The sequence below is a fragment of the Ambystoma mexicanum genome, chromosome 3p, assembly GCF_040938575.1.
Source record: "Ambystoma mexicanum isolate Mex_15411 chromosome 3p, UKY_AmexF1_1, whole genome shotgun sequence".
NCBI classification, from domain to species: domain Eukaryota; kingdom Metazoa; phylum Chordata; class Amphibia; order Caudata; family Ambystomatidae; genus Ambystoma; species Ambystoma mexicanum.
In genome coordinates, this window is record NC_090925.1 from 958672955 (window position 1) to 958697318 (window position 24364).

Sequence of the window (24364 nt, forward strand, 5' to 3'; positions counted from 1 at the left end):
CAGCCAAGTGTTGTCTGAGCTCAGGAGAGCAGGCATCATACATTGACTCCAACATAACAAGATTTCTCATACCTTCATAAGTGTTAACTCTGTAACCCTTAACCCAACCATCTAGGTTTTTCATTCACATACCCTGGTAGCCCAAGGGGTACCATCATGTTTTTTGAGGGTCCTAAACCTCTTAAGGTAATGGGAAGGGGTCTTCCCAAATCTAGCAATTAAAGCTAGCTTCACACACTCATAATCCATCCTATCCACCTCCCCCAACTCCATCACAACATCAGATGCAACAGTGGGTAACCTAGAGAAGAGCCAAGGAAGCAACTGATTCCCTGTAATGTCTTGAATCTCATGGTTATACTCAAACATTGCCAACCAATCCAAAATATCAAGTTTAGCTTCATACATACCAACAATTTATTTAGGCATACATGGTCTCTTAGGACTGGAAGACCTAGAAGACTCTGGGAGAGAAGCATTCTCAATAGACAACTTTTTCATTTCTAGTGCATGGTTCATCTCCATTTCTCTGAGCTTAAGTTCTTGCTGCCTTTGTTCAGTTTGAGCATTAATACGTTTGAATTCCAATTCAAGCCTCATCTTTTCTAGAGCAATGAATTCAGTACTGAGTGTAGGACCTGTAGGCGTCCCAGTGGACAAAGGTTGAGGTTGCTGAGTAAGCAGAGGAACAATAGGGCCTACATTGTGAGACTCATCTGCCTCATCTAACTCATCATTAATATTTGACACATTATCTTCCTCATCATTTCCCACATTTGCTGGAGGGGTATGCATTTCAGACCCACTGCCCAGACTTTGGTTCTCCAACAACTTTTCAATTAATTCTGACTGTTTGCCTTTAACAGAGAGGTTCCTATCTCTACACAGATTTTTCAAATGATCAACAGTGTAAGTAAGGATGGTCTCCTGACTGTAGCTTTCCACATCAGACATGATTAAAATTGCTTTTAGTGGTGTTTAGCCTTGTGGTTATATTGAGCCAAGGTAAAAGCAGCACTCTTAGTGTATACTTTATCCTCACCACTGTACACCAGTGTTAGGCAGAATCATATGCAGTACCCCTTGGGAACACCACACACAATTAAGACTACGGGCCTCATTACGAGTATGGAGGCAGGATAAAAAGGTGAGAAAGAAGGGAGCTTCTGACAGATTGAGACAGGAACCTGATACGGAAACGGATATGGAAGCGGCAGTCCAAGACCTGCAAGAATTAACTACAGAGGTTCAAAATCTTAAAGCCGAAAATTCAGCCTTAAAACAGCTGGTCCTATCCCGGGATTCCACAGTCAAGGAAACCGTTCTGCTTGGCGGAGTTGTGGATAAGTATGATGGATCTTCTAGGTCCCTACGTTCCTTCCTTGATTCATGCTTAGTGCACTTCACTTTCAAACCCTACTATTTTTCTACACCATGAGCAAAGGTTGGATTCATGATATCCCACTTAACGGGTAATGCATTAACCTGGGCTACTCCCTTAGTTAATTCTGGAGATCAGCTTTTGGATGACTATGAAGGATTTGTGGATGCCCTAAAAGCCATGTTCGATCGACCTAAGCTCGTCTACAGCGCACAAGAAAGACTTCTTGAATTTAAACAAGGGAGTCAGGACATGCTCTCTTACGTCACTCGCTTCAAGCAGCTAGCCAAAGAAGCAGATTGGTTGCAAGAAGCCAGTTTCACTCTCTTCAGAAGAGGTTTAAACAATGAAGTTAAGGATGAGCTAGCCAGAGTGGCTCGTCCGGGAACCTTCCAGGCCTTTATGGATCTTTCCTTGCAGATAGATTTCAGGATCCAGGAGAGAAAGGCTGAGAAAAGAAAGGCAAAAACCTCCCCAAATACAGCTACTGAATACTTAACTGCCAAAGAGATCGTTGCTCCACGGACCCCTGTTCCGGAACCCATGCAACTAGGTGCCTTTAGGGGACCAATTTCTCCACAAGAAAGGCTCTGCAGAATCGATACTGGTCTCTGCATGTACTGTTCCTCTGACAAACATTTGGTTAGAGAATGTCCTATAGCACCACCCTGGCGTTCGGGAAACACCAGCTCCCGATCCTAAACGGAGCACAGCTTCGGAGAGAGATGCCTCCTCCGCATCCATTCCTTCCTTGAATACTCCTGGACAGAACACCTTAGTTCTTCTACAAACTGTACTGACAACTACAGAGAATGAATCCTTTCCCATCCTGGCTCTCGTGGACTGCGGTGCCATGGGGATCTTTATTGATCATGAATGGGCCACCGCTCATGGGATTCCGAGAGAGCTCAAAGAAGTGATACAACCCCTGGAAGGAATCGATGGAAGACCTTTGTCTTCAGGTCCTATTACTCATCAAACAAGGGAACTACAATTGTCAATAAACAACCACCAAAAGAATACGGTTTGACATCATAAAGGCTGCCCACTATCCCATGGTACTAGGCATGCCCTGGTTACAGAAGCACAACCCTTACATCAATTGGACAGCAGGTTCCTTGTTCCTTGGCTCTGAGTTTTGTATGTCACACTGTTTATGTCAGGACACATCCCGGATCCCTCTAGTAAACTCTCAGAACCATGAACCATCCTCCTTGAGCGTGTCCAACATTATCCAAGTACCAGAAACTTACCAGGCATTTTCTGATGTGTTTTCAACAGACATTGTTCAAGCTCTTCCGCCCCACAGACCTGCGGATTGCGCCATTGAAACAGAGTCTTCCACTGTGATTCCATTTGAGAGAATGTTTATATGATCCAAGCCTGAAAAGAAGGCCCTATGTGAGTACCTGGATACCAATTTAGCAAATGGAACCATCCGGACTTTAAAGTCTCCCGCAGGTGCGTCCTTGTTTTTTGTTCCAAAGAAAAACACAAGGGAGTTACGACCTTGTTTGGATTACCGTGGTCTTAATCAATGTACCCTCAAGGACCGTTATCCATTACCACTCATTTCAGATATTCTGGAGGCCGTTCGAGGAGCGTTATATTCACCAAACTCGACCTTAGGGGTGCTTACCATCTCATTAGAATTAAGGAGGGTGATGAATGGAAGACGGCCTTTAGAACTCCCTTCGGCCACTTCGAGTATTTGGTCTTGCCCTTCGGTCTGGCCAACGCTCCTGCGGTATTCCAACGATTCATAGGCAGAGTTTTCTCGGATGTGTTGTTCCTTTTTATTATCGTATACCTGGATGACATATTGATTTATTCTAAAGACCCTCAGATTCATGAAGAGCATGTTAAGGCAGTTCTACAGCGATTACGAGAAAACAAGCTCCTGGCCAAACCTGAAAAATGTTTATTCCATACTCAAACCGTTCACTACCTGGGTTTTGTGCTCAGTCCTAAAGGAATTGGAATGGACCCTGGCAAGATAGATTCCATACTCTCGTGGCTGGCGCCTACCACTGTGAAGCAAATACAATCCTTTTGGGACTTGCAAACTTTTACAGAAAATGTATTCCTACATTTTCTGCAATTGTACAACCGATCGTGGCTCTTTTAAAGAAGGATACACCGTTTGTTTGGTCTAAAGAACAAGAGAAGGCCTTTCAACATCTAAAAAGAAAGTTCACTGAAGGTCCTATCCTAGCCCAACCCGACATAGATCATATCTTCCTGGTGGAAACCGATGCTTCTGACTATGCTATTGGGGCAGTCCTAAAACAAGAATTTGAGGACAAGATGGAACATCCAATTGCCTATCTATCCCGTACTTTGACCCCAAGTGAATGTCATTTCTCGGTCCTGGAGAAAGAGCTTTTGGCCATCCGACAAGCATTCACTGATTGGCGTCATTTACTCCTGGGAGCTAAATATCCAGTGCAAGTACGAACAGATCATCGGAACTTACAAGTATTACAATCCCTGCAGTGCAGAAACAGTTGCCAGGCCCGTTGGACCGTCTTTTTTTTGCAGTACCAGTTTCAGATCAACCACCTTCCGGAAACCAATAACATCGTTGCTGACGCCTTGTCCAGATGCCCTGACTACGAATTTGTGGAGGTCAGGGCTGTTCCCAAGATGTTTCCAAAAACTGTGTTTGTGGCACAAGCTAATTGCCTCCTGGAAGACATCCATGCCCATACGCCTTCCTCAGATCTCTGGAAGGAATACACCCAGAATAATCATTGGAACTTGAATAATAAGGATGGTTATTTCTTCAAGGATCAAGGACTGGTCATCCCTACACAAGGACTAAGAAATAAAGTCATGAATCTCTGTCATGATACCTTTCATTCAGGACATCGAGGCACCGCTACTACCCTTCAGTTCACACAGAGACAATTTTGGTGGCCAAGAATGATCACTGACATAAAGGCATACATTTAATCCTGTGCTGTGTGCAATCAAAACAAATATGACAATAGAAATCCTGCCGGTCTTCTTCATCAACTTACATTACCAACAGGTCCTTGAGAGTTCATCGCTACAGATTTTATTGTGGAATTACCACCATCTCGGGGATACACAACCATAATGGTTACGATTGACTTGTTTACCCATACAGCTCATTTCACACCACTGTTTAAATTGCCCTCTTCACTTGAACTTGCCGGGATATTTATTGAACACATATTCAGACTTCATGGATTACGATCCAAGATCATCTCTGACAGAGGTCCCCAGTACATATGCCAGTTCTGGAAACACCTCTGTCAAATACTAGGTATTCAGCGAGCATTGTCTTCAGGATATCATCCTCAAACCAACAGGATCACAGAAAGAACCAACCAGACTTTAGAGCAATATCTCCGCTGTTTTGCTAGCAAGGTCCAGTATGATTGGTCACTATTGATTCCGGTAGCTGAATTCGCTTACAACAATTCAGATCATTTGGCCATCAAGACAAGTCCTTTTTTCTGCAGTCAAGGATTCCATCCTTCGGTTTTACCATCAATTTTGCCACATCCTACCCCGGTACCTGCAGTTGATTCCTGGAATGAAAAATTGGTGAACGGCCACAAGGATGCTAAAGAACACTTGGAAAAGGCCAGGATAGCTGTTAAATGATATGCAGACGCTAAGCAAAGATCTAGCCCTTCTTATTCAATAGGGGACGATGTCTGGCTATCCTCCAGACTCCTTCCTCGACATCTACGGCCTAACAAACTGGCTCCCAAGTATTACAGACCCTTCACCATCAAAGAAATCATTAACCCAGTGGCATATCGACTTCAGCTCCCAGACTCCTGGAAACTAATTCATCCGGTCTTTCACACCTCCTTATTGAGGCCATATGTACAGTCCAATCAAACAGTTCCTAGACCTAATCCTGTGCTCATCAACGATCAGGTCGAATTTGAGGTCTCCAGGAAATGTGATTCCAGGTATAGACGAGGCCAACTACAATACTTGGTGGAGTGGAAAGGCTATCCCCCAGTGAGCATACATGGGAACCAGTTTCTAACATGAATGTTCCTCGTCTACTACAAAGGTTTCATCGAATACACCCAGGCAAACCAGGTGGGTCCGGGCTCAGGAGGAGGCATGCTGTCATGAATGGCCGGGTTCGACCTGTCTGGACTTCATGGTCCTTGATGCACCGCGGCATTAACTCTGCAACCCATCCAAAATGGCCACCGACACAGAACTGCGGCGGTCTAGCCTTTGCGTGCACTCGTCAGCTTCCTAGAAAACTGGCACGCCCCCGCGGCTCTACGCGTCTCAACTCTACCCCTACGAGTTACTAGATGTGTTCGAGTTCGCTCTCTGTTTATCGTGCATTCTACCTTCCTTCACTCCTGGAACCCCCCCTTCTATTCCTTACCTTTCGTTATCTGCCTTCCTGGATTAATTGATGTTGTTCCTGGATATTCGAACGCTACTGGCTTGGCAGCCGCTTCCACGCTGGAACCCAAGGACTCGCGTTCCAGCTTATACAAGTCACGGTCGGTGAAAAAGAAAGAAGCCACATCCCGGAAGAACGCCAACAAGGATAAAAAGGTGCGAAAGAAGGGAGCTTCTGACACATCGATCTCCTCATCGGCAACCAGTAGCTTAATTATATCATGGATCGTCTTCCTGAGGACTCCCTTTGTTTCACCTTCTCGTTCTGGGATGCCAAAAAAGCATGAATTGTTTTGCCTCTCGCGATTTTTCAAATCGTCCATTTTGAGACAAAACTCTTCCTACCTCTGCTCTATAACAGCTATTTGGAGTTCCATTTGAGCTTCAAGAGTGCCTATGGAGGCTTCATTATTCCCTACTGCATTGAGTCTCTCCTCAATCTTATCCATTCGCTTTGTGATCTTATCAATTTTCCCACCTACGTTGGCTCCTATGTTCTTTATCTCGCTCATGAGTGCAGCAATGTCTCCTTTGGTGGCTGCCAATTCCATTCCAGAGGACTCCATGATCGGGGTACCAGTGTTCTCACCAACAGGAGGGAACGGAGAGTAAGCAAACTTTGCTAACTTCAGTTTTATGTCCATATACACAGAGGCGGTTCTTCCCCTGTTCTCTCAGTTATGTTGTTCCGTAGGGAGAGGAGTTGTCCTTGTGCTCTATAATGAGGCGCAAATAGGATCTGTAGTCTTTAGTGCACAAGGAGGCAGCAATCTAAATCCAGCAATGTCACCTAAGGGGGTTGGTAGGGTGTCCACTAGGAGTTTGGGATCCGGGGTTCTGAAAAGGGATCCCAAAGTCCAATGAGGGTAAACAAGTGGATTTCAATGCCACCAGTCGGTGGAAGGAGGGCACACGCCCCATTTCCGGGGGCCCAACCCTTCAGGAAATGTGCGGGCTCATATCCGTCATGTGTGAATGGTGAGTGTGGTCTCAGTGGGGCCTTGACGTGGTCGCAAGATGGGGGTGAGTGAGCACTTACCTAGTGCTGATTTTATGTAATGTCTGAGGGCTTTTGCTTAGCCTGTGCGTGGCAATGCTCACTTCGGGGAGGCCACCACGTTGAGGGGGGGCATATTCTCCTGGAGCCCGCTTCTCTAATTACTTTACTTCATGCGGGGCCCCATTTGCCTTCTATGTTTTGATGGGTGGTCCTTTTATTTACTCCTCAATGTGTCCTACAAGGTCCAACGGGTCAGAGTCATGTGATTCCAAAATGGTTACAGGAGTGGATCTTAATACATTCTGTCAACTCGCATCACTTGTTTTCTCTTCCGATTCATTCCACTTCGCACTTTTCAACTCCAAGGTGCCCGTTCAGGTCAGCACTAGTCAGGCAATCTTATGTCTAGGGATCCCCTGGTCCATTGTGAGTCCTTGTGGAGGATACCCTTTGTTCCACACTAATTCAGGCCCAAGCAGTCGTCAGAATGTTCTCCGCGAGAAGTAGCAGGTTTTGCCTGAGGTTTAACAAATGGAAAGAATTGATGGATCCTTATTCAGGGTAAGGCTCTCTTCACATCATGGGCATTTGTATGGGTGGCAAACGTTTTTGACTAGTGGACATATGAAGGAGTCAGTGATGATAGGATGCTTTCATGTCTGTTTTCTCTCCCTGCCAGTGTCCCAGTCCGCGTGGAAGAAGGGTCCACGTTAGCAAGGGAGTCAGGGGCAACCTCTGCTACAGTGATGGTGTGTGTGCCTCAAAAGACAGGGTTCTTCATACCCAACTTTTCGGATCTTGCGGGAGTGCGTCAACCTGTGTTGGGAGAGACCTTCACTATCTGGGCTCATATATCCTTGTGGTGGTGGGGATCAGTGTGGGCAGTCTCTAATGACCTATGTACATCACTCCATGGCTGCGCGCAAGTTTCCAAACCTTGGTTGGAATCCCTGATGAGCTGCGGCTTCTCCCGCAGTATTATTTGCTGCTTCTGTCACCTCTGGGCCCCAGTTGCTGCGTTGCAAGTCCTAGCATTGGTGGGGGTGGACGGGGGCATCAGGGAGAAGTGCCAGTCACGTGTGTTCCGTTGTGCACCTCCTAGTTCTCACTGGAGCGTTACTACAAGACCAGGAGCCGCCCGTGGACCTATTTGTCTTCTTTTCCACCGGTGAGGGGCAGCATCCCTCATAAATGCTGGGTCTGTTGCAGAGAGATCGGCTCTTACAGGAACGTCCTTCCTCGGATCGGATTTCGTTATCTTTCCATCTGTACACCACTGGAGGGGCAGGCAGTCCCCGGGCATGCTGGCGGACCCCTGTTTAACTTCTTGCATGCGTCCTCGGTTCGGCCTTCAGGCGGGGGGACGTCGCTTCTACACAGTGTATCTCCTCGAATTCTACATGGATTTCCTCCGTTGTTGGGTCGCTAGGGGGGGAATCGGTTTATATAACTAATTCACCGTGATCTCTTGGGTGGCGGAGTCCGTCAGTGGTGGCTCAATACACCATTCGGACCACGGGGTGCAGAGCTCACGCAGAGTCAAAGCTCATCTGCGCGCCCCCTGGTGGCCAGTCTGCTCTCGCATTTTTGATTGTTCCTGATGTGACTTTCCATATGGTATAACACTGACCCAAGGCAACTCTTCTTAAACTACACTGATGCAGAACTCTTTTATTTGCAACAGCAACTTTATACTGGTAAGTGTTGCTTCCCCTTTGCTTTGACTTCATTTTAGACATCTTATGTTATCTTTAAAACCTCTGTATCAATTGTTCAGGGTTTGATTCTTCATTCCTATTTTGTTCTACTCGTTAGTCTTTTGCACGACCTAATCAAGATATCAGGGTAAGTCTTTGAAGCCATAGCACTGGGTGCATGTTACACTTTGCATGGCTGTAACTAATAGGCCACACTTGGCATTAGTGGGCTTTCAATGTTTACACTGATATAGTCTAACATGATTTTAGAATATCACTTTTGTGGATCTATGACTTTTTCAAAAGTTGAACTAGTAGACCCTATTGGGGTTTGTATATTGGAATTCTCATGGTATGGAGACACCGGAACAAGTGAGGTGCTAGCACAATTCCCTCAGATACTTTGATGACAGGGAGTTGAATCTCTCATGACTTTGTAATCTAATATATTCCCCCATTTTGTGTTCTTCTGCTTTGTTTCTCGCCCAACACTGATTCCAACACCTGGTTAACGGTATGCTATTTTAACGTATTGCTCAATAATTTTCCACTTGTCCCTATTGTTTCGCTTTTTACTCTTTGTTAATCACATTGCATATGACACCCTATGTTAACAGTCTTGAAAACGACCAGTTTGGTTGAAACACATGTCGGCTGTACAGAAATTGATTAAACACACCTGTGCTAATGATATATGTGTTTTGATGACTACAGATTTGAGAAAATATTATTTTGTGTTACAAATGTGGATGGCATTGCGCGTTTGACCACATTCCCAAGCCAATTTTATATTTCTATATTGATTTCGAGCCTTGGTAGGGTAGGCTTTGTGGGAGTGTACACGCAGCAGGCCTTGGTTACAACTACTATATCTAAGTGGAAAATATAGCGCATAGCTACTTCTAGTCCCACCCTTCTCCCTCCATTTAGCTTTTTTTTTTATAAACTGTGATTTGTATCTAACAGGTCATGCAATTTACACTTGGGTACAAAAGAGAACATCTACATTATATTTCATGACACAGTTTGCATTCATTATAGACACCCTCAGTTTTTTATCTTACTACCGACCTTGTACTTGATACACTTGGCAGCAGATGCAGTTTGAGAAAGAAAGGGAAGAAAAGAAAATGACAGCAAAAAACCCTTTTTCCTGAACTTTCAAAGCTGTGTTCACTTTACATCAAAAAAACATTACACATGAAAGATCCCTGCCGACCCAAACTAACTATAAAATGCATAAATTCAGACATCCACTTCACTTATGACTGATTTATATTAACCTTCGAAGTTGGTGAGATTCCTGTGCTGCTCTCTCTGGAACAACCCTCTTTGCTGGGCTTTGCTACCGATGAGAGATATCGCAACCTCAACAAACCTGAGCAGCCCACAAGAAGGAACCTTCTTGGACGCCAGGATCTCTGCTTCTCCAGTCTGCATCCCGTCTCCGCGAACTCAGCCTGCCGTCTGTCAGGAAGTTTCTGAACCTCTGCATTGTATGTCTGACCCTCACTGCCTCTCTCTCTTACTTTTAAAGCCTCCTCCTGCCACTCAAACAGAATCCTTCCCCTTTGACTAGATCATGCCACTGAACCCCATGTGGTATTACTGTTGGACAGCAAAATGATACATTTCCCTTCCTTTGGCTTCCTGACTTAACAATAGTGTTTTTCAGCAGGGCAGATTCCATCTTCACACACAATTTGTGCCATGCTGAATGAAATCACACAGCCATTCTGCTTGCACATTTTAACCCCATTGCAGAAGAGCACTAATTTTCAGTCCATCTCATCTGAGCCCATTTTGCACTTCTTATTAATCACAGTTTACAAGTTATTGAGAAGGGGTTGTTAGTTGATTAACTCGTGTTAGTATTTATGTACATAGTGCAAACCGGACAGATGATCTATTTACCCTGAACTAGACCATTTTAAAATATGTGCCCACTGCCAGAATGTGTGCATTTCATTTATAATGTGCACCGGCCATTTCTGATGTTTGTATTTTCTACATGACCCCCCTAACACTGCTTATTTGTGACCCCTGTACTTCATTGCTCTCAGTGTCCCTACATGATAAAATGTATATTTCAACAATGATAACATACAATTAGCTGCAGAAAAGGCCCAAGACAGGGGTACCACTTTAACAGTATACTTCAATTATCATGAAGAGAATCGCGCTGCACGTGAATTGTATTACCCTGATGTCCATCAACATTATATATTTGAGTCCAAAACCTGTAAGTGGAATCCAAGACAAGGAGAAGCAGATACAATAATTGTTCATATGTACTATGTTGGTCTTTCAATTGATTCTGAGAGATTTAGTTTGAGATTACTACTCCTCCACGTAAAAGGAGCTGATCCTTTACAAAATGTGTTTTCTATTTACATAAATTACATTAAAATATGCCACATAATATATTTACACTCAGAAAATGTCTTCCTTTGTCCACCTTAGCCGTGTACACAGGGCTTTACACTTATTGTTAATAAAACATCTGGTTGAGTTTCAATACCAATATGTATATATTTTAGATAAGGGTCTGTCTCTGGCATCTTTCCTTTTCCATTATGTTATTACAGCAGCTTCCCTGACCTCTTAGAGTTTAAATTCTTTATTCAAATGTTTTGCCTTATCGCACAATAATGTTCATGTGTCACTATTGTCTGTATTTTTTTTAATGAAAGGTCTTGAATAATTAACATTGAATGCAAATTGAATTGTATGGGGCTTCAAAAAAGATTTCCCTTTACTATCATTTATCCACAATGCATCACTGAGAGTACAGTTTAGAGTTGCTCTATATGGATGACCGACAGCGCAGCGTAAAGGTTACTTGCATCCATCCATTTATCCATCCCCAGTAATATAAAGCAAACTTGGCGTACCGATTGCTTCAATGGCCAGTGTTTTCCTTGTGCTTTAAGGTGTCGTCCAGTCTTAATTCCAATCATGGGATTGGAAAAGACTGAGGTGGTATAGTGGGGATAGAGCAGGAGTTTTGAGGTTGTGCAGATGGGCCTCCAGACACCTTAACCCGAAGTAGGCCCACCACTTAAGCGAGTGCACGTTTGTACGTAAAGCAAGTTTATTGTAAAAATTGGCCAGGAGGAGCTAGATGACACTATAGAGTCAAACTAACCCAAGTCTCCCTGAACCACACAAGTTGAAACATTAAATATATTTTTGTAACAGTTAAAAAACTCCCCCATTTTATATTACAAACCACCGCCCACACATGATTGGTCAAAACCTATACAAAAGAAATGCAATGTTCTCCAATTCCCCCTATTCTCGTTGGTCACATTTTATCTTAACTACCATCTCAGCTCATGTACAGCACACCTCCTTTTAGGATTTGTCCGTGGTAAGTCGTGACATTACACATTTAACCATAAACTTAAATCATTACAAGTTCCATCTGGCCTGGGACCTTCTAACACCACACATGATTTACACATGGTTTGCAAGGACACTTCAAACAATATGAGGAGGGGAAGAACACGTTTCCTTTGAACTGGTGATAACTATCTCACCCTCCCAGACTTGCTTGTGTCCCTTCATCCCAGGTTTACTAATGGTCAAAAGAAAATGGTCAGATTTCCCTGAACAATAAATATCTCCTTTCTGGGATACCGCCAATCCATAAAAAACATGGGCCCTGCCTGTATGTGACCATCTGATTATTGTTGCCGCTGCCCTTCCTTGATCCTTCAATACTTGCCAAACCAGTTTTCCCATGTCACAAAGAGTTCACCTTGCGAGCACTGGCTGCAGAGCCCAACCAAATTATAAAAGATAACATGAGATTCAGATGTGTACATTTCCCCATGTTTGTATATCAGTGCATGTATGTTTAAAACTACCATGTCCTCTTTACAGTGATATCTTCATGACAAATCTCCTTTCTCACATGCGCATTGTGAAGCTCCTTGTTGCCCATTTTCTAGGGTTACACGTCTTTACATCGAAAAATGTAAATGGAGGTGATGTAACATCAAATCTTTTTTAGTGAAAGATGTTTCAAGGAATTTCCATACATAAAGTGGAAAGTGTTTATACATCGAAACACTTTCATCGAATAGTGTTTCGTTATATAAACACTTTTCATTTTTTGAATGGAAAATCACTGAAACATGCACAACATTAAAACGTTTCAGGGAGCTGTCCAGGGCAGAAATCGATTGCAAAAGGTAACAATCTAATCCAGCACTGGACAGCTCCCTTTAACGTGTGTAGTGTCAGCGTGTCCACGTGAGATTTTCATTTTCCAATAAAATAAAAATCCCCAGTCTTGAAATTACTCTCTAATACTACACAAGTGAGAGGGAGCTGTCCATTGCTGAAATCGATTCCATACAGTTACAAGGAATTTCAGCACTGGAAAGCTCCCTCTAACTTGTGTAGTGTTTACTTTTTATTGGGGGGGGGTCCCCCGCCAAACACCCGTTTTCAGATTTGAACCCTTTCCCCCGCCCAAACATCCATACACCTATTTAAAAAACAATTGTTATGTGAAAGATTTTTTCGATGAAAAAATGTTTCAATAAACATTTTCCGATGAAACATTACCTCGATGAAACATCTGTAGATGAAAAGACTGTATACCAGTTTCTAGGCACTTACATGGCACGCCATACCTATATTTTGTTTAAATTTCATCTGCAGGTTTTGACATTTATCCTTCTGCATGCATGCAAATCTAAATGTATCAACTTAAACACAAAGTAATACTAAAGTAACACATATCCCATTCCCATGAACTAAGCTAGATGTTAATGAATATGAACATCTATTACACCTGTGGAGTAGCGACAGCAAATAGCAAATGTTTGCTTCAGCAAAAATCTGCAATGTGGTTTACTATCCCAGCACATCACATTTTATGTAAGTAATACACATTCCACGTGTTTGAGAATTTACTATATTTTTTTCTGGTCGAAAATAATTTTCAATATTCTTTAGGTTGCAGCAAGCATAGTTTGGGCATCTGGAGTACAGCACATATCACTAAGAGAAGGAAATCTGTCGGGTGTGACATTCTTGAAAAAATGGTTGATGGAATAGTTGTATGAATTTCAGATAGGTTTCTTAATGTTAGGCGAAGATGGCTTCTAAGCGGTGTACCCCAGATCCAGTCAAACAATATCGTAGTCTCTTTTTTCTGAAATTTGAGTCTTCCGGGCATCATAGAACTTTACTCTCATGGGGGGCAGGGGGTTGGGGTGGATGTATCTCTTGCTGTAACTTTTGAGATAAGGAGAACCCCCTCGATTTGATGCCCTATCTAATATGCAAAGCATTTAACATTGTCTTATTTTCTCCATAGAGAGCCAGTGCCAGATTTCAATGCTTCTGTGATGTGGTGACATGATTTGTACTTCAGGATGAACCTAGGAGTATTTGGGAGCCCAACACCTAGCTATTACAGCAGTTTCTCTGTTCACTTCTACCTCTTACCTTCTGGTTTTGATTATTTGTTCCGTGTAGAGGTTCCATATTCTGCCCTTTCAGTTTACCTGTACAGTGGTTATCTTTCAATAACACAGTATTCAACCACAGTGAACATTATTTATGTAAGAAACTGTGTCTTGTCTACATTAGAACATTGTGATAAATGACTATTGACAACCAATACGCCTTTAATCTACTGTACAAGTTGACTTCAAACCAAATAATAGATAATTAATGAGTAAGAGTTTTGGAAACGCATGACAGCTTTAAACATAAACATCATTTTCTAGATATCTATAAATCTAACCAGCCAGGTTCTTACATTATCATCTCCAGTGTTGATTACTCTTGTTGCTGCACATTTGGTTGTTGAATTCCTATCCAAGTATAACTTGTGTACCAAATTTAATTATTATACTTTGAATATGATTTTGTAGGGATATCAAGAATTCCGGTGTATCATTCTATGCATGGTTTCCCTGACCTGCAGTTTGGCATTTATACATCAAACTCCAACATCTTTTGGTAATTTACGTTGACCTTGAGGGACCCATAACCTTAAGCCTATGCTGCTAAAATCAAGCATATTCACATAAAACCTTAATTTAAAACCTTTAATGAAGGTCATACTCCAAAGCCTTACCTCCTAACCCTGCAAATGACTATTTAGACCTCTATTAAATTGACCCCAAGGTTAATTCACCACACCAATTGTGAGATTCAGACGCAAGACAAAATGCAAAGCCTGAACCTATATCTCAAATCAAATTCTTCTTTGTATATACTTACACGTTAAGTAAAAGCTTCTACAGTTTGAGTCCTAAATTAAATGAAAACCTCTAAAAGAAATTCCAAAATGCTAAACGTAATCCTGACTCCAAAACATAGAACCTACACTAAAAATACTAAGCGTAAAAAGATCTAGGACTTAAGCCGAATATCCTAAACCCTAAAACATTAGGCAAAAGCCCTAAACCAAACCTGACCTCAAAATCTAAACTGTATCACCTAAAACTTAACAAACAAAATGAAACTTCTAGTTTTGAATGGGCCTGCCTAATTAGAAATCTTGCCCCCAGTTCTTAAACTAAAGCAAAACTCTGAAACATATGTTTTCCTTAGGTGTAAATCTAATCCTCTATGTTTATGCATACATTAAATACATTAGGACTGTTTTGTGAACTAAACCTAACTCCTTATCATAAAGAAACACATGTTTTCATCCACCTAATCGACTAATCCCATAAATCAAAATCTTTAACACTACAACAATAAACTTAAAGTAGCAAAAATGAATGATCATTTTCAAAGTTTTCAAATTATTTTGTAAATTTCTCAAGTTCTTATATTTGTATGTGCCTCTTTGTTTACCTTCAAGTTTGACTTTTTGAAGAGGTAACATTCTTATCCATTTCATTCATAGAGACCTCTATATTGATGTTACTAGTGTTAATATCACTTGGTTACATTTTGTTTGTATATGTGAAGTGTGATTCTTTTGAAAGAAACTAGGTATTCACCAACATTCCCCTTAATCTTCAGACATATTGTATCTCAGTTTCCGGCAATTGAAATGTGGATCTGAAGCCACTCTTATGTGTAAAACCTCAGACAGACGTCACCCAAAAATGATACTTGCATTGTTTTGCTGTGTTAAATTCAGCTGAAGCAGAGCCATTATGATAAATTAGGAAAACAATTATAATATACAAATGCAAAGCTATGTTCCACTGCTTTCAATTCCAGTTGAGCAATCTTACATTGAACTATCCCTGTTTTGGCTGGCTGGATCATGGACCTTTTTGAATATCTTTGCCTGAATTTGCTTGGTTTTTATTCCATATACAATTGGGTTGACAGTAGGTGGGAGCAGAAAGTGAATAAAAGTCAGCAGAATTTGAAGAATTGGGGACACATGATGGCCATACCGGTGAACCATGGACACTGCAATCATTGGACTATAAAACACCAAGACAACACACATGTGGGTTGCACAGGCATTGAAAGACTTCAATTGTTCCTCAGCTGAGGCGAAACCAAAGACAGTCTTTAGAATCATGATATAGGACAGGAGAATAAACATGGCGTCCAACCCCATTGTGGAGAGGACAGCAAACAAACTGTAGGCACTGTTCGCTGGGCTTGCTGGACATATCTCCTTCATCAGATCTGGATGTAAACAGAAAGGATGGGAAAGAACAGCAGGCCTGCATTTGGGAAAGTTTTTTACTAAGATGGGGATCGGAAGTAGAATTATTGTCCCTCTGATTACTATCATGATTCCTATCGTTGTTATGAGTTTTATAGTTAGAATTGAGGAATACCTCAGAGGAATGCAGATGGCAACAAAGCGGTCAAAGGCCATGGCCAGTAGCACCGAAGACTCCATAACTGAGAAGGCATGGATAAAGAACATCTGGAGAAGGCAGGCATCTTCGGCAATCTCTTGCAGCTCAAACCAAATGGCACCCAGCACCGTGGGCATGGTAGCCAGCGACAGCCCAATGTCAGTTACTGCTAGCATGCAAAGGAAGATATACATGGGTTTATGCAGGCTTTCTTCTGTTTTTATAATGAAGACCAGAGCTGAGTTCCCCAAAAGAGTGATCATGTACATCAGAACCAGAGGGACTGAAATCCAAATGTGCAGAGCCTTAGTTCCTGGAATCCTAACTAGGGCAAAGGAAGATGAGTGGTTGGAGTGCGTGGTGTTTGGGTGTAACATCATCTCTTGCTGGTGTTCTTTTTTAAATGTGTTCCCTATGGCAAAAACACTGGAAGAGAAAATGGACATGAGATGTTCAGGGTCAACATTAGGTTTATCTTCTGCTCACTGTTGGACAAAACAAATTAGCTGTACATTAAAATATATGCAAAACAAAAGAAAGTGTATTTTTCCTCTGCCGGTGAACACACTCTCAAATGGATCCTGTTTCTGTTAGGCGGTATTTTGCACATAGGATGATTCAAACAGAAATCAAAATTGCTCGTGGGCTAGTGTTTTCTCAAAGTAACATGTCACCAACGTTCATATCATGCTGATAGCATGTTAGCACTCAGCAAGCATGGGTCCAGTCTGTCCACCCTTCCCCAGTGAGAAAGAATTGCCTCTCCACCTGGAAATTGTGTGTTCAAGGTCATGGGTTATGTTAAGTAGCTGTCATCATCTCCAGTGAGTTCCAGTAGTGCACAGTGATCCACTAGGGGCCAATTCAACATTTAGGGGCCGATTCATGGAACAAACGTGCGCCGAAAATCTTCGCGCAAGCAGGCGCAAGCGCAAAAAAACAGGCGCACGCGCACGTGTGCGATTCATGGAAGTCCCTGCGCGTGTTTTCCCCGGGATGTGCGCCAAACCCGTGCATGGCGCACACATCACTGCAACATCCCGAAAGACGTGCGCGACGCGCACAGTGAAAGCGCACAACCTCGGCGCATACACTAGAAAGTGGGCGGAACACGGGGCGTAACGCGCGGAATGGGGAACAACTCGCGAAAACAAGGGCGTAACTGGGGATGTACTGCAGGGAAGCAGACAGAACGCCCACACGCACCCGAACCACACGTATTCATGGAATCGAATAGGGCAAAGCCACGCACAGCGAAAGACACGCACAAGCCGAAACACGTCCGCCACACGAAGGCAGGCTGTAGCGTCCCTGTGCATTACAAAAGTGGCAACATACAGCAATTGTGCCTGTGCGAGTGGGGCACGTGTATATCGGGGTTGCGCGGGAAGTTACACACGCGATTGAGCGGGGTACGTGTATTCCGGGGGTTCGCGGGAAGTCACACACGCGATCTGGCCTGGGGGAGCGGGCTACGTGTATTTCAGGGGTTCGCGTGAACTTCTTCACGCGATCGGGCCTGGGGGAGCGGGCTACGTGTATTTCAGGGGTTCGCGTGAACATTTTCACGCGATCGGGCCTGGGGGAGCGGGCTACGTGTATTTCAGGGGTTCGTGTGAACATTTTCACGCGATCGGGCCTAGGGGAGCGGGCTACGTGTATTTCAGGGTTCACGCGATCGGGCCTGGGGGAGCGGGCTATGTGTATTTCAGGGGTTCGCATGAACATTTTCACGCGATCGGGCCTGGGGGAGTGGGCTACGTGTATTTCAGGGGTTCGCATGAACATTTTCACGCGATCGGGCCTGGGGGAGCGGGCTACGTGTATTTCAGGGGTTTGCGTGAACTTCTTCACGCGATCGGGCCTGGGGGAGCGGGCTACGTGTATTTCAGGGGTTCGCGTGAACATTTTCACGCGATCGGGCCTGGGGGAGCGGGCACGTGTATTTCAGGGGTTCGTGTGAACTTCTTCACGCGATCGGGCCTGGGGGAGCGGGCTACGTGTATTTCAGGGGTTCGCGTGAACTTCTTCACGCGATCGGGCCTGGGGGAGCGGGCTACGTGTATTTCAGGGGTTCGCGTGAACATTTTCACACGATCGGTCCTGGGGGAGCGGGCTAGGTGTATTTCAGGGGTTCGCGTGAACTTCTTCACGCGATCGGGCCTGGGGGAGCGGGCTACGTGTATTTCAGTGGTTCGCGTGAACTTCTTCAAGCGATCGGGCCTTGGGGAGCGGGGTACCACTCACCGTCTGCCTTGCGTGTAGAAGAACGCGTAGCCAACACCCGCTGTGAAGTAATAGCGTGTGAACCCCAACGGATGGAAAACACACGCACCGCACGAAAAGCACATACAGAACAGTGTAAAGGCACGCAGGATCTCCAAGCCCTGCCAGGGCAACGCCCGTGCGCAAAACATCACAGACGCGCTTACGCTGTAAGGGCCTTTGGTCCAATGAAATCGCGTACGTGTGCTGACGCGCTTCCGCGCTAAGGGCCTTTCCTCGATTTTCACGCTGACGTGCAGGATTTTCACGTGCCAAATCACTCCGTATCAAGCTGGCCACGCGAAAACACACGGAAGACCACGCTCCTGCCCAGAAGGCCGAATTACTGCCCCCCAGTGCCCCGAGCAGCCTCCCACGTGCCATCTGCTGCTGCCTGCCTGCCTGCCTGCCTGCTGCCACCGTGCCCTGCCATTTGGTGCCTGCACATCAGCCATCTGCAGGGGTCCAGTTGCTGTGTCCACCCCTGCTGGAACAGAAGACTCCCGACTCAGATAACATCGCTCCACAGCCCAGCCCCAGGACCCAGTTGCCCACCCACTCCTGCCCCTAGGGTTGCCATGTCGGGCACATCCACATCTGGCACCAGTGGCAACCCCCGGCCAGAGGGGCAGAGGGGCACCAGCTTCACTGCCACCGAAGTTGGTGTCCTGGTGGAGCAAGTCCTGGGGCAGTATGATGCCCTCTTCGGATCGTCCCGCGCCAACAAGGAAGGACGGGAGAGGATCTGGGCCGACTGTGTGGTTGCCATCAACGCGGAGGGGGTGGCAACCCGCACCATCCAGAAGGTCAAGAAGCGCTGGGAAGACTTGAGGTCCAGGACCCTCATAAAGGCCCGGCGCCTCGTGGAGGGGGGCCGGGGCTGCATGAGTTCCATCCAGATGAGGGTCCTGGAACGCGTACACCCAGCGCTCCACGCCCAGGTCCTTGAGAGGGAGACCCGTCTGGAGTTGAGCGGTAAGTGGCCAAGCATTGCTGTGTGAGACAGGGCATGTTGCAGTGTGCTGGTTGTCTGATACTTGCCTGTATGTGTGACATAGGCCATGTACGCATGTATGTGCGCAGGGACATCATGGTAATGCATGTGCGACCAGTAATGTGTGAACCGCACGGTTGTTGCATGTGTTTAAATGCGACATGGGGAGCCCTATGCAGATAGTACACATGAGAGCATGGCAGTCTCTGTTCCTGGACATGGGTGGGGGTGAGGGATGGGTGCTGATGCCAGGTACATATATGGTATCCATGTCTGTGTGCCTGACCTGCGTGTCTCTGACTTGTGAATGCCAAGGATGCATGACACATGTCTGTGACAATGTACGATTCACTGATGCAGCCTAGTCATCCTTGTATCCACTGTGATTGGGGTGTACGGGGCCAGATGGATGTGACTGAGGTGAAGTGTGTGCATGTGATAGGCATGACCCATGATGCATGTGAGTACCATTACATTGTATGTTTCGAGAGTCCATTGGACATGTATGGAAATGTCCATGGCATGCACCATGACTGTCACTGTGTGTGTTTTGCCTGGACTGACACATGTGTTGTGGAGGGACATGATGGAAGTGTACTTTGACAGTGGCACTCATCTGCTATTGCTTCCTGTCTAGGGGACCATTGTACAGTACCCTGATGCTTGTGTTCTATGTCTCCCTCTACGCAGCGGCTAGTGAAGAAGAGGGCGGAGACGGCACTGTGGAGCAAGGCGGCGGGGATGCCCCCACGGCTGCAGCGGAAGGGGTGGGTGAGCCCCCACAGGAGCCTGCTATGGCGGAAGACGGTGAGGAGCCATCCAGGTTGGTGGTTTCCACAGAGGAGGAGGAGGCCGCCACTGAGGCGCACATGGGGCCTGGTGGGGGCATCCCTGCTGGTGCAAGTGGTGCAGTCCAGGGGCAGGGGCAGGAGGCAGCACAGGTCACCGTGGAGGGGCCGGTGCATGTCGCTGTCCCTGACCCTGTGGGTGCACCACCATGCACCAGCAGGGATGCCCCGTCCCAGGCCCGTCCGCAGGTAGAGGGGATGTCCATGTCATCTGACTCCCCTCCACCTGCGGACGAGGGGACCCCTGGCCGTATGGAGAAGGTCCTGATTGGGGTCGCGATGCGCACGGCTGTGATTCGTGATGCCGTGCGTGCTTCCCAGGAGGAGCACGCACGTCATCACGAAGAGCACCGTGCCGACGTGGCCCAATTGGGATCGTCCATGTTCGGGGGATTCCTGCATGTGTCGGCCAATCTGGCGGCCCTCTCCTCCTCTGTGGAGACTATACGCCAGTCGTTCTCCTTGCCGTCTTCCGGCACAGATGCCACCAGGGCCCCCTGTGGACCTGCCCTGACCAATGCAGCCAGCTCGGTGGGGATCCCATCCCTGCCACAGTCGGGAGTCAGAGGTCCAGCAGGGGTGGACACCACAGCAACTGTACCCCAGCAGATGGAGGATGTGCCGGCATCATCAGGCAGGGCACGTGCACGACGGCGTCGGTGGATTCCATCAGCCTGGATGCCGTCGTGCTGGCAGAGGCAGTGGCGTCGGAGGCAGCAGCGGAGTCAACGTGGGAGGCATCATGGCTCGGGGCCATCAACATCGGAGGGGCAGGCATCGGCCGGAGGGCAGGAGGACCCAGGACGGGAAGTGTCTTCCGTGTGGCAGCGGTTGGGCCAGCAGATAGGTGCGGAGCGGCGGCGGGCGGAAGAGGCACGGCTCACAATGGTCAGGGCGGAGAACTCCATGCGGAGGGCCCTGAGGCGGGCCGAGTGCCTCGAGGCAATCCGCAGGGGGTTGGAGGAGGAGACGGCGTCGTCCCTGCGGACCCCCGGGGCCATGGAACAGGACCGCCTCCGGGACATCGAACAGGAGTTCGATGATGCCCTGGCCCGGAACACCACGGAGTGAGCCGCTGGACTTGCCCGCCGCCTTTGTATATAGTTATATAGTTAGTGTTAGGTTTCCTTTATTTATATTCTTTATTTGGTTGCGATTGGACAATGCGCCACATTTTTGTATGTAGTTCAGTTTTTAGTTAGTTGTCATAGTTAGGTTTCATTTGGTTGGGCTCATGGACCCGGGATTATCTTGTAAATAGTTCTTCAATGGATTTTTCTATTTTTTGGATTTTTTTCATCGCCATGGAGCAATGGTTTTTGTTTATCATTTACACTTGGATTACTTTTCTGACTGTGACTTTGGACACCATTTTTCTGGATTGTGCTGTGTGTTTTTGATTTTTTTCCTTGGACATTCTTCTTCTTTTGGTTGTTTTGCTTTGTGGTTTTTCTCATTTTATTTCCATTCAAGTTGATTTTAAATACATTTTTATTTTTATCCTTCAATGTGTCGTATCATCTCATTGCTTTCATGCATGTCATGTTGTGTGTTTTAACATTCACTTGCAGCCATTGTGTGTGACAGACATGTGTTCATTTGCATTATTTACATTGGGTGTGTAACATGTCATTGCCTTTGATATGTGGGTGGATGTGATAGTTGGTTGGGCCTTTTGGCAGGGGAGGATGGCCATTACGGACATGATTGGGGATTGGTGGGACCCAGGTGCAGGGGGGCATGGATGGGACATGGGTGGGGGCCTGGTGGTGGGTGCCCCACAGTGCTGGGGGGTGGGGTGGTGGGAGACATGGGTGGGGGCCTGCTGGCAGGTGCCCCACAGTGCTGGGGGGTGGGGGGGTGGGGAACATGAGTTGGACATGGGTGGGGCCCTCTGGCAGGTGCCCCACAGTGCTGGGGGGTGGGAGTGCTGGGAGACATGGGTGGGGGCCTGCTGGCAGGTGCCCCACAGTGCTGGGGGGTGGGGGGGGTGGGGAACATGAATTGGACATGGGTGGGGGCCTGCTGGCAGGTGCCCCACAGTGCTGGGGGGTGGGGGTGGTGGGGAACATGAGTTGGACATGGGTGGGGGCCTGCTGGCAGGTGCCCCACAGTGCTGGGGGGTGGGGGTGGTGGGAGACATGAGTTGGACATGGGTGGGGGCCTGCTGGCAGGTACCCCACAGTGCTGGGGGGTGGGGGTGCTGGGAGACATGGGTGGGGGCCTGCTGGCAGGTGCCCCACAGTGCTGGGGGGAGGGTGGGTGGATAACATGAGTTGGACATGGGTGGGGGCCTGCTGGCAGGTGCCCCACAGTGCTGGGGGTGGGGGTGCTGGGAGACATGGGTGGGGGCCTGGTGGAGGCTGCCCCTGGTGGCTGGGGGGTGGGGGTGGTGGGAGACATGGGTGGGGGCCTTGAGGTGGGTGCCCCTGGACTGCTGGGGGGTGGGGGTGCTGGGAGACATGGGTGGGGGCCTGGTGGAGGCTGCCCCTGGTGGCTGGGGGTGGGGGTGGTGGGAGACATGGGTGGGGGCCTGTGGAGGGTGCCCCTGGTGGCTGGGGGTGCAGGGGGACATGCGTTGGTGGGCAGTAGTGCAAGTTGACATGTGGGTTGGCTGGGGGGCATGGCCATGGTGGATGGGGTGCCTGCAGGACATGTGCAGGGTAGGCCCCTGTGGTGTGAACCACCTGCAGGGGCCGTGGAGGGTGTAGAGGGAACACCTGGGAGGACCCACACGTGCAATTCACGTGTGGTGCTCCCCGCGCACCCCTGAAATACACGTACCCTGCTGTAATCGCGTGTGGAACTTCACGCGCACCCCTGAAATACACGTACCTTGCGGAAATCGCGTGTGTAACTTCCCCTGCACCCTGAAATACACTTACCCTGCTGATATCGCGTGTGGAACTTCACGCGCACCCCGAAATACACGTAACCTGATGGAATCGCGTGTGGAACTTCCCGCGCACCCCTGGAATACACGTACCCTGCTGATTTCGCGTGTGAAACTTCCCCCGCACCCCAAAATACACGTACCCTGATGGAATCGCATGTGGAACTTCCCGCGCACCCCTGAGATACGCGTACCCTGCTCGCGCACGGGCCCAATCGCGTGTGGAAATTCCCGCGCACCCCTGAAATACACGTACCCTGATGGAATCGCGTGTGGAACTTCACGCGCACCCCTGAAATACACGTACCCTGCGGAAATCGCGTGTGTAACTTCCCCTGCACCCTGAAATACACGTACCCTTCTGATATCGCGTGTGGAACTTCACGCGCACCCCGAAATACACGTACCCTGATGGAATCGCGTGTGGAACTTCCCGCGCACCCCTGGAATACACGTACCCTGCTGATTTCACGTGTGAAACTTCCCCCGCACCTCGAAATACACGTACCCTGCTGATATCGCATGTGGAACTTCACGCGCACCCCGAAATACACGTACCCTGATGGAATCGCGTGAGGTACTTCCCACGCACCCCAGTGATACACGTAGCCCGCTTGCTGTGCTGGTACAGGGTTAGCGCAGCCCTTTGCGCTGGATTGGGTATATTGATAGCTTTTCCCTGCGCGAGAGGCGTTCTTGGGGGCGTAACTGGCGCTGCTGCAGGGTCGCTGCGTCACTGTGCGCCACGGCTGGTTTTGGTGGCTGGAATCCATGAATACGCATGAGTGCGCGGAATTGGATTTTAGCGCACGCGGCTGGCGCAGGGATTCGCACGCGCACACTGTGCGCCAGCCGCGTGCGCCACTTGTGCGCTGGATTCTATGAATTACCCCCTTAGTGTGTGTAAGTAATGAGATGCTCCAGTGCCATTTAGGCCATTTGGGCTTTTGTGCAAATAAGGGGCAATTTCTGGTAATTTTAAAGCCAATCTGAAATTCACAAATGGAAAGCACAAAAAATAAACAAATTTCCCCGCGCCTGTTTTGAAGAGGAGCAGGGCGCCCT

At 47.1% G+C, this 24364-nt stretch overlaps 1 protein-coding gene across 1 annotated transcript in view; it reads right to left on the minus strand.

Annotated features, from left to right (window-relative positions):
- Nucleotides 1-15095: 15095 nt before the first annotated feature.
- Nucleotides 15096-24364, minus strand: part of LOC138580012 (olfactory receptor 51G2-like) — an 80857-nt gene continuing 71588 nt past the window's right edge. The window contains exons 3-4 of the mRNA XM_069650244.1: nt 15768-16725; nt 15096-15143 (exon numbers count right to left, since the gene is read on the minus strand). Of these exons, the coding sequence (XP_069506345.1) occupies nt 15096-15143; nt 15768-16725 (1006 nt within the window). The remainder of the gene's footprint in view (nt 15144-15767; nt 16726-24364) is intronic.